The 15,302-nt window shown below is 51.3% G+C and overlaps 1 protein-coding gene across 1 annotated transcript in view; it reads right to left on the reverse strand.

Moving 5' to 3' along the window:
- The window catches only part of vps16 (VPS16 core subunit of CORVET and HOPS complexes), a 157,177-nt gene that overhangs the window by 77,998 nt on the left and 63,877 nt on the right, over nt 1-15,302 (reverse strand). The window contains exon 6 of the mRNA XM_072479370.1: nt 5,572-5,687. Within this exon, the coding sequence (XP_072335471.1) occupies nt 5,572-5,687 (116 nt within the window). The remainder of the gene's footprint in view (nt 1-5,571; nt 5,688-15,302) is intronic.

Below are 15,302 nucleotides of genomic sequence, written 5' to 3' on the forward strand. Positions count from 1 at the left end.
GGATTTGGGGCAACCCAGAAAGCCCACGAGGTGAAGATCCAGGACAAAGTGAGTGAGAATGAGGACGAGTTCTTGGGCCTAGCGGTGAAAGTGGAGCGGCACGAGGCGCTACACAAGACGTGGGCGGGAAGACTCGAAGACCTGGAGAACAGGTCGAGGAGAAACAATTTGAGGATCCTGGGTCTCCCAGGAGTGGAGGGGGCCGACGTCGCGGCATATGCGGGCACAATGATCGGGGCGCTGATGGGCGCGGAGGCCCCCCCGGGGTTGCTGGAGCTGGAAGGGGCGCACCGGGTGCTGGCGAGGAAGCCCAGAGCAAATGAGCCGCCAAGGGCGATGGTGGTGAGATTTCACCGGGTCACGGACAGAGAGAGGGTCCTGAAATGTGCCAAGAAGGAGCGGAGCAGCAAGTGGAACAATGCTGAGATCAGAATATACCCGGACTGGAGCACGGAGGTTGCAAAGCAGAGAGCGGGTTTCAACCAGGCCAAAGCGGTGCTGCACCGGAAAGGGGTGAAATTTTGAATGTTGCAGCCAGCGCGACTGTGGGTCACAGAAAACGGCCAACACCACTACTTCGAAACGCCCGAAGAGGCGTGGACCTTTATATTAACTGAAAAGTTGGACTCTAATTGAGGGTTTGTGAGGGTGGGGGGTATTTGAGGGTTGAAGTATGATGGCGGTTGTATATAGGGGGGCAAGCACGCGCAGGGAATGTTATATGGGCTGGGGACGAGAGACAAGGCCGCAACAGAAGCTGCGTCAGGGGGGGCGGGGCAGGCTCTGGAAAGCGCGGTGTTTTTCTCCCGCGCGCGGGAAGAAAGGTGGGAGGGGGAGCGTAGGAACGTCTACTGATGGGGAGATTCCCACACGGGGGGGGTCAAAGGGATGGCAGGGGAAGCCAGGGTCAGCAGGCGTCAGCTGACTTACGGGAGTGATGGGGGGGGGGGGGGGGGAAGCCCCTCCAATCCGGCTGATAACGTGGAACGAGAGGGGCCTGAACGGACCGGTGAAGAGGGCTCGAGTGTTTGCGCACTTGAAGGGACTGAAGGTAGACGTGGCTATGCTCCAAGAGACACACCTGAAGGTGGCGGACCAGGTTAGGTTAAGAAGGGGATGGGTAGGACAGGTATTTCACTCGGGACTGGACGCGAAAAACAGAGGGGTGGCAATTCTGGTGGGAAAACATGTCATTTGAGGCCAAGACTATCGTAGCGGACAATGGAGGGAGATACGTGATGGTGAGTGGTAGGTTGCAAGGGACGTGGGTGGTGTTGGTAAATGTATATGCCCCGAACTGGGATGATGCTGGATTTATGAAGCGCATGTTGGGGCGCATCCCGGACCTGGAGGTAGGAGGACTGATAATGGGAGGGGACTTTAACACAGTGCTGGACCCAGCACTAGACCGCTCCAGATCAAGGACGGGAAAGAGGCCGGCGGCGGCCAGGGTGCTCAGGGGGTTCATGGACCAGATGGGGGGAGTGGACCCATGGAGGTTTGCAAGACCGCAGGCCAGGGAATTTTCTTTCTTCACCCACATGCACAAGGCATACTCCCGGATAGACTTCTTTGTGCTGGGCAGGGCGCTCATCCCGAGGGTGGAGGGAAGGAGTATTCGGCCATAGCCGTTTCGGACCATGCCCCGCACTGGGTGGAAGTGGGGCTGGGAGAGGAGAGGGACCAACGCCCGCTGTGGCGGCTGGATGTGGGACTGTTGGCAGATAAGGCGGTGTGTGGTAAGGTAAGGGGGTGTTTTGAAAGGTACTTGGAGGCCAACGACAACGGGGAGGTGCGAGTGGGGGTGGTATGGGAGGCGTTGAAGGCGGTGATCAGGGGAGAGCTGATCTCCATCAGGGCTCATAGGGAGAAGATAGAGGGAATGGAAAGGGAGAGGTTAGTGGGGGAAATCTTGCGGGTGGACAGGAGATACGCAGAGGCCACGGAGGAAAGATTACTTGGGGAAAAGCGACGGCTCCAGACGGAGTTTGACCTGTTGACCACGGGGAAGGCGGAGGCACAGTGGAGGAAGGCGCAGGGGGCGACCTACGAGTACGGGGAAAAGGCCAGTCGGATGCTGGCACACCAGCTCCGTAAGAGGGTGTCAGCGAGGGAAATAGGGGGAGTCAAAGATGGTGGGGGAGCCATGGCCCAGAGTGCAACGGAAATAAACAAGGTATTCAAGGCCTTCTATGAAGAGCTGTACAGATCCCAGCCCCCGGGGGGGGGGGGGGGGGGGGGGGGGGGGGGGGGAGAAGAGGGGATGGGAAGATTCCTGGACCAACTGCGGTTCCCGAGGGTGGAGGAGCAGGAGGTGGCTGGTTTGGGGGCACCAATCGGGTTGGAGGAGCTGAGTAAGAGTTTGGGGAGCATGCAGGCGGGGAAGGCCCCGGGGCCGGACGGGTTCCCGGTGGAGTTCTATAGAAAGTATGCGGACCTGTTGGCCCCGCTACTGGTGAGGACCTTTAACGAGGCAAGAGAGGAGGGGTCCCTGCCCCCGACAATGTCGGAGGCGACAATTTCCTTGATTCTGAAGCGAGACAAGGACCCACTGCAATGTGGATCGTACAGGCCAATTTCGCTCCTTAATGTGGACGCTAAGCTATTGGCAAAAGTGCTGGCCACGAGGATTGAGGACTGTGTCCCGGGGGTGATACATGAGGACTTGTAAAGGGCAGGCAATTAAATATGAATGTGCGGCGGCTCTTAAACGTGATAATGATGCCATCGGAGGAGGGAGAGGCGGAGATAGTGGCAGCCATGGACGCGGAGAAGGCCTTTGACCGAGTTGAGTGGGAGTACCTCTGGGAGGTGTTGCGTAGGTTTGGGTTCGGGGGAGGGTTTATTAGCTGGGTTAAGCTCCTTTACAGCGCCCCGGTGGCAAGTGTGACGACGAACTGGCGGAGGTCGGAGTACTTTCGGCTGTACCGACGAACGAGGCAGGGGTGCCCTCTGTCCCCCCTGTTGTTTGCATTGGCGATCGAACCCGTGGCCATATCAATGAGGGAGTCTAATAAATGGAGGGGGGTGGTCCGCGGGGGAGAAGAGCATCGGGTGTCGCTATACGCTGATGACCTGCTGCTGTACGTGGCGGACCCAATGGAGGGGATGGTGGAGGTCATGCAGACTTTGAGGGAGTTTGGGGAGTTCTCGGGCTATAAGCTCAATGTAGGGAAGAGCAAGCTTTTTGTACTGCAGGCAGGGGACCAGGAAAGAGGGATAGGGGACCTACCGCTGAGGCGGGCGGAGGGGAGTTTTCGGTATCTAGGGATCCAGATAGCCAGGAGCTGGGGGGCCCTACACAAACTGAATCTGACGAGGTTGGTGGACCAAATGGAGGTGGACTTCAAAAGATGGGACATGTTGTCGCTCTCGTTGGCGGGTAGAGTGCAGTCGGTAAAAATGGTGGTCCTTCCGAGGTTTTTGTTTGTGTTCCAGTGCCTCCCCATCGTGATCACCAAAGGATTTTTCAAGAGAGTAGGTAGGAGTATTATGGGGTTTGTGTGGGCGAACAAAACCCCGAGGGTAAGGAGAGGGTTCCTGGAGCGCAGTAGGGACCGAGGAGGGCTGGTGCTGCCAGACCTAGGGAGCTACTACTGGGCAGCAAACGTGACGATGATCCGTAAGTGGGTTATGGAGGGAGAGCGGGCGGCATGGAAGAGGATGGAGATGGCGTCCTGCAAAGGAACGAGCTTGGGGGCGCTGGTGACGGCACCGTTGCCGCTCTCGCCATCAAAGTACACCATGAGCCCGGTGGTGGCGGCAACGTTAAGGATCTGGGGCCAGTGGAGACGGCATAGGGGTGCAGTGGGAGCCTCGGTGTGGTCCCCGATCAGGGGTAACCACCGGTTTGTCCCGGGGAAGATGGACGGGGGGTTCTAGGGTTGGCACCGGGCGGGGATTAGAAGAATGGGGGACCTGTTCATCGACGGGACATTTGCGAGCCTAGGGGCACTGGAGGAGAAGTTTGAGCTACCCCCGGGAAATGCATTCAGATATATGCAGGTGAGGGCTTTTGTGAGGCGACAGGTCAGGGAATTCCCGCTGCTCCTGACACAGGAAATTCAAGACAGAGTGATCTCGGGTGTATGGGTCGGGGAGGGCAAGGTTTCGGCAATACACCAAGAGATGAAAGAGGGGGAAGCGCTAGCAGATGAGTTGAAGGGTAAATGGGAGGAGGAGCTGGGGGAGGAGATCGAGGAAGGTTTGTGGATTGATGCCCTGGGTAGGGTCAATTCCTCCTCCTCATGTGCCAGGCTCAGCCTGATACAATTTAAGGTGGTTCACAGAGCGCACTTGACGGGGGCGAGGTTGAGTAGGTTCTTTGGGGTAGACGACAGATGTGGAAGGTGTGCAGGGAGTCCGGCGAACCATGTCCATATGTTTTGGTCATGCCCGGCACTGGAGGGGTTCTGGAGAGGAGTGGCGGGAGCAATTTCTCAGGTGGTGAAAGTCCGGGTCAAGCCAAGCTGGGGGCTAGCAATATTTGGAGTAGTGGACGAGCCGGGAGTGCAGGAGGCGAAAGAGGCCGGCATTCTGGCCTTTGCGTCCCTGGTAGCCCGGTGAAGGATCTTGCTAATGTGGAAGGAGGCGAAGCCCCCTAGCCTGGAGGCCTGGACAAACGACATGGCTGGGTCATAAAGCTGGAGAGGATTAAGTTCGCCTTAAGGGGGTCTGCGCAGGGGTTCTACAGGCGGTGGCAACCGTTCCTAGACTACCTCGCGGAGCGTTAGAGGAAGGTCGGTCAGCAGCAGCAGCGACCGGGGTGGGGGGGGGGGTTTATTGTTTGTAAGGGGAAAAAATTGTTTTGTTTTGTTAAAAAACTTTAATAAATATATATATTTTTAAAACAAACAGTTATCTTTCAATTAACATTAACCCGATTATCTAATTATTGCATTCTGATTATTTGGATCTTGCTAATTACCATAGTTCTTGCAATAGTGATTATAGTTCAATAGTACTTAATTGGTTGGCATGCACTTTGGGATGTCCTGAGTTCATGAAATGTACTATATAAAATAAAGTCTCTGGAGGAGAGAGGAAATGAATAAACCTACATTTTACATAGCACTCATACTAATATTCCAAAGTTCTCTACTGTTAATTGTTTCTAATTATCGTCACCGTTGCTTTGTAAGTTATTCTTCTGTTGTGAATGTTTTAAGAATATTATGCTTGGCTTACAAATCAGGAATGATAATTACCACTGAGTACTCGCCAGGTGTAAGTTCACTTTTCTTCCTCTTCTCAACGAGGCGAGTGCACATTCTGCATGGAATTGTGAACTAAATCCAAAGAGCTCTCATACCTCAGTCAGTGGCATGCTGAGGTTACAAGGTAGTGGGTGCAATACCATTTGATAGCATCTTACCTCTGTTCAGGTTTACACTCATGTAATATTTGTAGGCCATCTGTCACCTGGTAATGGGATTCCAGTTCAAATCTCCTATCTGTTGTCTTGGCAGTTGAAAACTGTCAATGTGTCAATTCCCAAATATATCTTGTACTTGTGTGAAATGCACAAACTGTCCAGCACATGTTATTGCATCAGGCAGATTTTATGCTTACCACAGCCCTGCAGGAAGCATTATCCAAAATAAATAAATCCTTCCCATTAGCCAGAACAATTTTGGTCTGTCGATCTTGTACTAATACAGCCCAGCATGTTGGTGGGTGCTGCAGTCCTGTTAAGGAGAAAAAAATAAAATTCAGTAGCAGCTCATACATATTTACCAAAATTAAATTTCACTGTACTGTTTTGTTCTGGTTTACATCCACTGAGGATAATGGTAAAATACAACATGCTAGCCCAGATGGCATTACAACATATTAGCAATATAAAAAACTCAAAGCTGGTAAAGGTATTAGTCACATCTAGTCCTTCTTGCTTCCATACCAGTTGCATATCATAATGTGTTTATTTTCAAAGTACTTCAATAATTTTGCCTCTAATCTCTTCCTTTGGTAGGCTGATAAATATTTCTTTATTTCAATATTTCTTTGCAATCTTTCTGAATCCATAGCTATCTGTTAGGAAGGATAATCAAACTGTCCTGAAGTCAGCTAATTTGATATTAGTATTGATTTCTCAATATTGTAGCATGTTGCCATTTTAGTGTTAAATAAGGAAGAATGTCATTTGTAGATTTTGGGCTGCGGCTGACTGCAGCAGTTCTCAGTTACAGGATGGGGAAAGAACAGAAGAAGAGTAAGCTATTCAGCCCTTTGAGCATTATATAAGATTATGGCCTCACCTCCACCTTCCCACGCTATTCCATTATCCTTTAATTATCATTGTATCCAATAATCTACCAATCTTTGTCTTGCATATATTCAATGACTGATCATCCACAGTTATCTTGGAAAGAGAATTCCAAAAACCCATACTTCTGCGAACAAATTGATCTCAGTCCTAAATAACAGCCCCATGTTCCAGACCCCACAGTCCAGCGGAAACATCCTCCTTATATGTATCCTATTGGATCCCTTAAGAAGTTTACATGTCTTAATTAAATCACCTCTCATTCGTTTAAATGTACGGTAACATAGGCCTTGTCTACTCAATCTTCTTCAGAGGACAATCCTTTCAACCCCAGAATTAATCTTGTGAAGCTTTGTTCCACTCCTTCCAAGCGAATTATATCCTTCCTTATGTAAGACGACCAAAATGGTACACAGTGCTCCAGGAATGGTCTCACCAAAGCACTATATAATTTCAGCAAGACATCTTAACTCCAATTCTTTTGTTGGAATAAAGGTATCTAACCATTTGCCTTCCTAACTGCTTGCTGTATCTGCATGTTAACTTTCTGCGATCCATATACTGGGAACCAGTCCCTTCAAATATCTTCTTTTAGCCTCTCACAATTTAAACAATATTCAGCTTTTCTATTTTCCCTAGCAAAGTGGATAAATTGTAAATTCACATTTCTCCACATTATTTTCTATCTGCCATGTTCTTGCCTTAACATTCAACCTGTTTAAATCCTTTTGCAGCTTACTTTTCCACTTAACTGTCTGATCAACAAGCATTTTGTTAAAAAAAATATTTTAATTCAAATTTTTACATACTTTCAACAAACCCCCCCCTTACAGAAATAAGAAAAAACAAAGAACACATAAATAAACATCTTATAGCTATGTCATGTATTCCCCCAACATACAAGCCCCCCATTAAACGATAATAAACACAGTAGTAAACACAAAGTACCCCCCCCCCCCCCCCCGCCCCCCCCCCGGTTGCTGCTGCTACTGTCCACCTCCTAACGCTCTGCTAGAAAGTCTAGAAACGGTTGTCACCGCCTGAAGAACCCTTGCACAGATCCTCTGAAGGCAAATTTTACCCTCTCTAATTTAATGAACCCTGCCATGTCACTGATCCAGACTTCCACACTTGGGAGGGCCTCGCATCCTTCCACTGTAGCAGAATCCTCCACCGGGCTACCAGGGACGCAAAGGCCAGAATACCGGCCTCTTTCGCCTCCTGCACTTCCGGCTCGTCCGATACCCCAAATAGTGCGAGCCCCCAACTCGATTTAACCCGGGTGTTTACCATCTTAGACACCGTCCTCGCAACGCCCTTCCAGGACCCATCCAGCGCTGGGCACGCCCAGAACATGTGGGCGTGATTTGCTGGGCTCCCTGAACACCTCACACACCTGTCCTCTACTCCAAAAAAACGACTCAGCCTTGCCCCAGTCATGTGCGCCCTGTGCAGAACCTTAAATTGTATCAGGCTAAGCTTGGCACAAGAGGAGGAAGAATTTACCCTACCCAGGGCTTCCGCCCAAGTACCCTCATCTATCTCCTCTCCCAGCTCCTCCTCCCATTTACCGTTCAGCTCCTCCACTGATGCCTCCTCCTCCTCCTGCATCTCCTGGTAGATCGCCGAGACCTTGCCTTCTTCAACCCACACCCCCGAGAGCACCCTATCCTGGATCCAACGTGCTGGCAGCAGTGGGAATTCCCTCACCTGCATGTACATGAAGGCATTTCCAGGGGGGAGCCCAAATTTTTCCTCCAACGCCCCAAGGCTCGCAAACGTCCCATCTATAAACAGGTACCCAATCCTTCTCATACCTGCCCTGTGCCAGCTCAGGAACCCCCCCATCCATTCTCCCCAGGACAAACCGATGGTTCTCTCGGATCGGGGACCACAGCAAAGCTTCTGCATCCCCCCTGTGGCGTCTTCACTGCCCTCCAAATTTTGAGGGTCGCCGCCACCACTGGACCCGTGGTGTACCTTGTCGGCGGGAGCGGCAGCGATGCAGTCACCTGCGCTCTCAGGCTCGTGCCCACACAGGACGCCATCAACAGCCTTTTGCACGGCGCCCCCCTCCCCCTCCATTACCCACTTGCGTATCATCGCCACATTGGCAGCCCAGTAGTACCCACAGAGATTAGGCAACGCTAGCCCTCCTCTGTCCCTGCTCCGTTCCAGAAACACCCTTCTCACCCTCGGGGTCCTTTTCGCCCATACAAACCCCATGAATGCTCCTGCTGACCTGCTTAAAAAAGGCCTGAGGGATCAGGATGGGGAAGCACTGGAATATAAAAAGGATCCTCGGGAGCACCGTCAGCTTCACTGACTGTACCCTACCCGCCAGGGAGAGTGGCAGCATATCCCACCTATTAAACTCCTCCTCCATCTCCACCAGCCTCGCCAAGTTAAGCTTGTGTAGGGCCCCCAGGCTCCTGGCCACCTGGATCCCTAGGTGCCGAAAACTCCTTTCCGCCCTCTTCAGTGGAAGCTCGTCTATCCCCCCTCCCAGTGTCACGAATAGCTCAGTCTTCCCCACGTTGAGCTTATACCCGGAAAAGTCTCCAAACTCCCTGAGGATCCGTATCACCTCCGGCATCCCCCCCACCGGTTCCGCCACATACAGTAACAGGTCGACGGCATACAGCGATACCCGGTGTTCCCCCCCCCTCCTGCACCAGCCCCCTCCAGTTCCTGGATTCCCTCAAAGCCATCGCCAAAGGCTCAATTGGCAACGCAAATAGCAGGGTGGATAGGGGGCACCCCTGCCTCGTCCCCCGGTACAGCCGAAAGTATTCCGACCTCCTCCGATTCGTGGCCACGCTTGCCACCGGGGCTTCGCACAGTAACCTAACCCAACTAACGAACCCCTCCCCGAACCTCCTCAACACTTCCCACAGGTACCCCCACTCCATCCTATCGAAGGCCTTCTCCGCATCCATAGCCGCCACTATCTCCGTTTCCCCCTCAACTGCAGGCATCATGATTACATTTAGGAGTGAAATGGTTCGTAGTGGGGGTTTGGTGAGAGTGTGGGCGTCAGTGGTTGGAAGAGGTGGCCCCATTAGGGCCACCTCTTCCAACCACTGACGCCCACACTCTCACCAAACCCCCACTACGAACCATTTCACCCTACCCCACCCAGCACCCAAAATAAACCCAGTACCAAACAGAACAGAACATTCCCCCCAAAACACAACAATCACATCAATCCCTCTTGACACCCCCTCGCAACCGACCCTCAATCCGAGTCCAACTTTTCGGCCTGGATAAAGGTCCACACCTCCTCCGGCGTCTTGAAGTAGTGGTGGCGGTCCTTGAAAGAGACCCACAGTCGCGCCGGCTGCATTCCAAATTTCACCCCCTTCCGATGCAGAGCCGCCTTAGCCCGATTGTACCCAGCCCTCTTCTTGGCCACCTCCGCGCTCCAGTCCTGGTATATCCGGACCTCTGCATTCTCCCACCTGCTGCTCCGCTCATTTTTTGCCCACCTTAGGACACACTCCCTGTCCACGAAGAGGTGGAGCCGCACCAGCACCGCCCGTGGCGGCTCGTTGGGCTTGGACCTCCTCGCCAGAACTCGGTGGGCCCCCTCCAGCTCCAGGGGCCTCAGGATGGCCCCCCGTGTTCATCAACGTGTTCAGCATCGTGACCACGTATGCTCCAACATCCGACCCCTCCACTCCCTCCGGCAGATCCAGAATCCGTAGGTTCTTCCTCCTCAACCGAATCTCCATGTCCTCGAACTTCTGCCATTTCTTATGCATCGCCTCGTGCGCCTCTACCTTCACCGCCAGGCCCAAGATCTCGTCCTCGATCTCCGAAGCCTTTTGCCGCACCTCCCGGATCGCCGCCCCTTGGGCCTTCTGGGTCTTGAGCAGCTTGTCTATCGAAGCCTTCATCGGCTCCAACAGCTCTGCCTTCAATTCCGTAAAGCAGCGCTGGAGAAACTCCTGCTGTTCCTGCGACCACGCTGCCTGGTCTCCACCCGGCGCCATCTTGGTTTTCCTCCCTCGCACTTTTCGCTACTCCAAAACTACTTTTTGCACCGCTCCACTCCTGGTCCAATCCATACAGTGCCGGGGAAATGTTATTGTCACCTTCCCACACTGAGAACCGTCGGACAAATGCCACTGCGGGCCCTAAAAAGAGCCCCAAAGTCCGTTTCTGGCGGGAGCTGCCGAATGTGCGGCTTAGCTCCGCATAGCCGCAACCGGAAGTCGTCTCATCAGTAAGCATGGATACATTGCACTCAATTCGCTCATTCAAATCAATGCAATAAGTAGCTGAGGCCTAAGCACATATCCAGCCTGCCAACCAAAATAATCAATTTATTCCTAACCTGTGGTTGTGTCCGTAATTGATCCTTAATCTATGCTAAGACATTACCCCCAAATCCCCCATCACCGGAGCCCTATTTTTGTGCCATAACCCTTATGGTACTTAATGAAGGCTTCTTGAAAATTCAAATACACTATTGTACTGGTTTCCCTTTATCTAGCCTGCTGGATGCAATCTCAAAAATAAATTGAAAAAGTGTGTCAACTTGATTTACACATCAATAAACTCATGACTAGTTCGTCATATTACCATTTTCCAAGTAACCTATTACCATATTGCTAATAACAGGTAATAGCATTTACTAACAATGGATGTCAGGCTAGCTAGCCTATAGTTCCCTGATTTCTCTCCCTCCTTTTTTGAGTAGTGGGTTTATGTTTGCTACCATTCAATCCATGGGAATTATAGAATCTAGGGAATTCTGGAAGATCAAACCAATGCATCTGTAGCTACCTCTTTTAAAACCCTACACGCCATCAAGCTCGGATATCTTAACCTCTCATCTGTTGCCAAATTATCAGACTGTTTCTCCAACATCCAGTACGAGCTGAGCAGAAATTTCCTCCAACTAAATATTGGGAAAACAGAAGCCATTTTTCTTTGGTAGCGGCTCCAAACTCTCGTCCCCAACTACATACTCCCTACTTCTGCTTCGCAGCAGTTTAAGACTAAATCAGTGTATTGGTAACCTTAATGTCATATTTTTAAAAAATTTTTAAAATATATTTTATTAAAAATTTTTTTCCCTGAGCAACATTTTTCCCGCTTACAAAACAAGCGAAACGATAACAGTAACAAAACAGAAATTTTTAAACTTTTTAACAATAATAATAATAGTAGTAATAATATACAAGTAACAAAACCTCGTACTCTATTGACCTATACTCAACTGCCCCCCCCCCTCCCTCCCCCCCCCCCACTCCCTCCCCCCCCCCCCCCCCCTTCCCCCCTGGGTTGCTGCTGCTGGTCATCCGTCTTCCCTCTAACGTTCCCCTAGGTAGTCGAGAAATGGCTGCCACCTCCTGGTGAACCCTTGAGCCGATCCTCTCAGGGCAAACTTTATCTGCTCCAGTTTAATGAACCCCGCCATATCGTTTACCCAGGCCTCCAGTCCGGGGGGTTTCGCCTCCTTCCACATGTGTAGGATCCTGCGCCGGGCTACGAGTGACGCAAAGGCCATGACATCGGCCTCTTTCGCCTCCTGCACTCCCGGCTCTTCCGCAACTCCAAATAGAGCTAACCCCCAGCCTGGTTTGACCCGGGCCTTGTAAGGTTTTCGGGCAATTCGGCCCTTTTGGAGAAACTCAGAGACTGTAAACCGACTTTCCAGCCAAGGGAACAGAACCAGTTTTCCCAGCAGGCTTGGCCCGCTGAGCTGAGTAGGGACATAAATACATAAATATTTACAAACACCCCCCTAGGAGCTACAAGGAAGAAGGAGCCAGACAACAAGATAACATCAAAACACAGACAAAGGGGCACGGGAATACACAGGAGGCTTGCATGCAAGCAGGACAATGGGATGGTCATAGCCCCATGCAAATGTAAATGACCTGGCCTCCACCAGAGCAGAATCCAATTAACACCCCATCAACATAGCGAGGTGAGAATAGCAGCCATCTCCGGAGCAGCTGGAAGACACTGAAATTCTCCACAGAAGAGCCTAACCTCGTTAAACTAGAAATCAGACTGTCTGAGTCCAGCATATTGCGCTGGAAAAGCCCCTAGAAAATCAGCGGTAGAGAAAAACCAAGTTGGAGGCGGACCTGGGGGAGGTACTCCAATCTTGACAGGAGCTACCGGCAGAAACTCACTGGGAGGAGGGGGGCGGAGCCAGCGCCAAATTCAAATCGCGCAGGTCTGAAAAAAACCAAGTTGGAGGCGGACCTGGGGGAGGTACTCCAAGCTTGACAGGAGCTACCGGCAGAAACTCACTGGGAGGAGGGGGGCGGAGCCAGCGCCAAATTCAAATCGCGCAGGTCTGAAAAAAACCAAGTTGGAGGCGGACCTGGGGGAGGTACTCCAAGCTTGACAGAAGCTGCCGGCAGAAACTCACTGAAAGAAGGGGGCGGAGCCAGCGCCAAATTCAAATCGCGCAGGTCTGCCTAGCTGGAAGAAGCGGACCTGCAAGGAATACCCGGAAACATACAGCTCTGACCGGCTCAAAGGGGGCGGGACCAGCGGGAACTTTAAAACTTACCTTTTCAATGCAAAAGGGGCTGGCCGATCACAGAACAAAGCCAGGTATAACTATATAAAAGGGGCTGTGTTTTCGAGTAGGGGCGCTTCGTTCTTGGCTCGACCTCTGCACCCCTGACTTGACCTCTGCAGCCTGTGACCGTAAGTACTCCGCAGCAGCTTACGAAACTCCCTTGACTTTAATAGTGGTTGAGGCTTTGGGGAAGGGAACTTGTTTTTGTGCCTTGTGATATTGCTAAAACCTGTGTAAGCATAAGAATTTTCGTTGTGTCCGCTATATTACTTTTGAATAGACATAGTGTATATTAGAGCATAAGATTGTATTGTGTTTCTTCTGTTGATGATTTTGACCTGGGTTTTACAATAAACCTTGATTTGATGATAATTGGAGTCGTTTAAATTCTTCAATCCTTCACCAGCGATCTCTGACCAAGTCATTGTTAAAATACTCCTCACCTTAATTCCGGGTTCAGGAATCGAGGGTCATCTTGAGCGATTCACTCAGGACAGACTGCTGGTTAGGGAATAAACAGCAGTGTCCTATTCTCTCTCTTGGGAAAGCTACTCTAGTGGAGTAGGAACCGGGTGAGTGTTGCACCACCGGCAAGAGAGAGAATCACCTGGGTATTGGTAGGGGTCTGGAGATCTGTGTGATATAAGTCTCAGGCTGTCGGTTAGGAATAAACGGCAGGCTTGAATCAGTGCTCTCTTCAGTGGAAGTGTCCCAGTGCGACATCCCCTGGCCTCTGAAGTTTCAGTGCCAGCTGGAGAGAGACACACACAGATATTCAAACCCCAGATATCGGCCCAGTAGTGGAGTAGCGGAGATGGCACCCTCTACAGCCTTCACCACCTGCGAAATCACTCCCGTCACTCCCTTCCAATACCCTTACAGTGCTAGGCACGCCGAAAACATATGTGCATGGTTTGCCGGGCTCCCGCCACACCTCCCACATTTGTCCTCCACTCCAAAGAACCTGCTCAATCTTGCCCCCGTTATGTGTGCTCTATGTAGCACCTTAAATTGAATCAGGCTAAGCCTGGCACATGAGGAAGAGGAATTTACCCTGCTTAGGGCATCAGCCCACATACCCTCCTCTATCTCCTCCCCTAATTCTTCTTCGCACTTTCTTTTTAGTTCGCCCACCGACTCCTCCCCCTCTTCCCTCATCTCTCTATAAATCTCTGACACCTTGCCCTCTCCGACCCACACCCCTGAAAGCACCCTGTCCTGTATCCCCTGTGTCGGGAGCCGCGGAAATTCCCTCACCTGTTGTCTAGTAAACGCCCTCACCTGCATATATCTCAAGAAATTCCCCCGGGGTAACTTATACTTTTCCTCCAGTACTCCCAAGCTCGCAAAAGTCCCATCTATGAATAAATCTCCCACCTTCCTAATTCCCAACTGGTACCAGCTTTGAAATCCTCCATCCATTCTTCCTGGGGCGAACCTATGGTTGTTCCTGATAGGGGACCCCACCAGGGCTCCCCGCACCCCTCTCTGTCGCCTCCACTGTCCCCATATGTTCAGGGTTTCCGCCACCACCGGGTTCGTGGTGTACTTTTTCGGTGAGAACGGTAGCGGCGCCGTCACCAGCGCCTCTAGACTCGTCCCTTTACAGGACCTTCTCTCCAGCCTTTTCCACGCCGCTCCCTCACCCTCCATCACCCATCTACGTATCATTGCCACATTGGCGGCCCAATAATAATCTCCCAAGTTCGGTAGTGACATAGACATAGACATAGAACAATACAGCGCAGTACAGGCCCTTCGGCCCACGATGTTGCACCGAAACAAAAGCCATCTAACCTACACTATGCCATTATCATCCATATGTTTATCCAATAAACTTTTAAATGCCCTCAATGTTGGCGAGTTCACTACTGTAGCAGGTAGGGCATTCCACGGCCTCACTACTCTTTGCGTAAAGAACCTACCTCTGACCTCTGTCCTATATCTATTACCCCTCAGTTTAAAGTTATGTCCCCTCGTGCCAGCCATATCCATCCGCGGGAGAAGGCTCTCACTGTCCACCCTATCCAACCCCCTGATCATTTTGTATGCCTCTATTAAGTCTCCTCTTAACCTTCTTCTCTCCAACGAAAACAACCTCATGTCCGTCAGCCTTTCCTCATAAGATTTTCCCTCCATACCAGGCAACATCCTGGTAAATCTCCTCTGCACCCGCTCCAAAGCCTCCACGTCCTTCCTATAATGCGGTGACCAGAACTGTACGCAATACTCCAAATGCGGCCGGACCAGAGTTCTGTACAGCTGCAACATGACCTCCGGAACTCAATCCCTCTACCAATAAAGGCCAACACTCCATAGGCCTTCTTCACAACCCTATCAACCTGGGTGGCAACTTTCAGGGATCTATGTACATGGACACCTAGATCCCTCTGCTCAGCCACACTTTCAAGAACTTTACCATTAGCCAAATATTCCGCATTCCTGTTATTCCTTCCAAAGTGAATCACCTCACACTTCTCTACATTA

The sequence above is a fragment of the Scyliorhinus torazame genome, chromosome 2 (genome assembly GCF_047496885.1).
Source record: "Scyliorhinus torazame isolate Kashiwa2021f chromosome 2, sScyTor2.1, whole genome shotgun sequence".
NCBI lineage: Eukaryota > Metazoa > Chordata > Chondrichthyes > Carcharhiniformes > Scyliorhinidae > Scyliorhinus > Scyliorhinus torazame.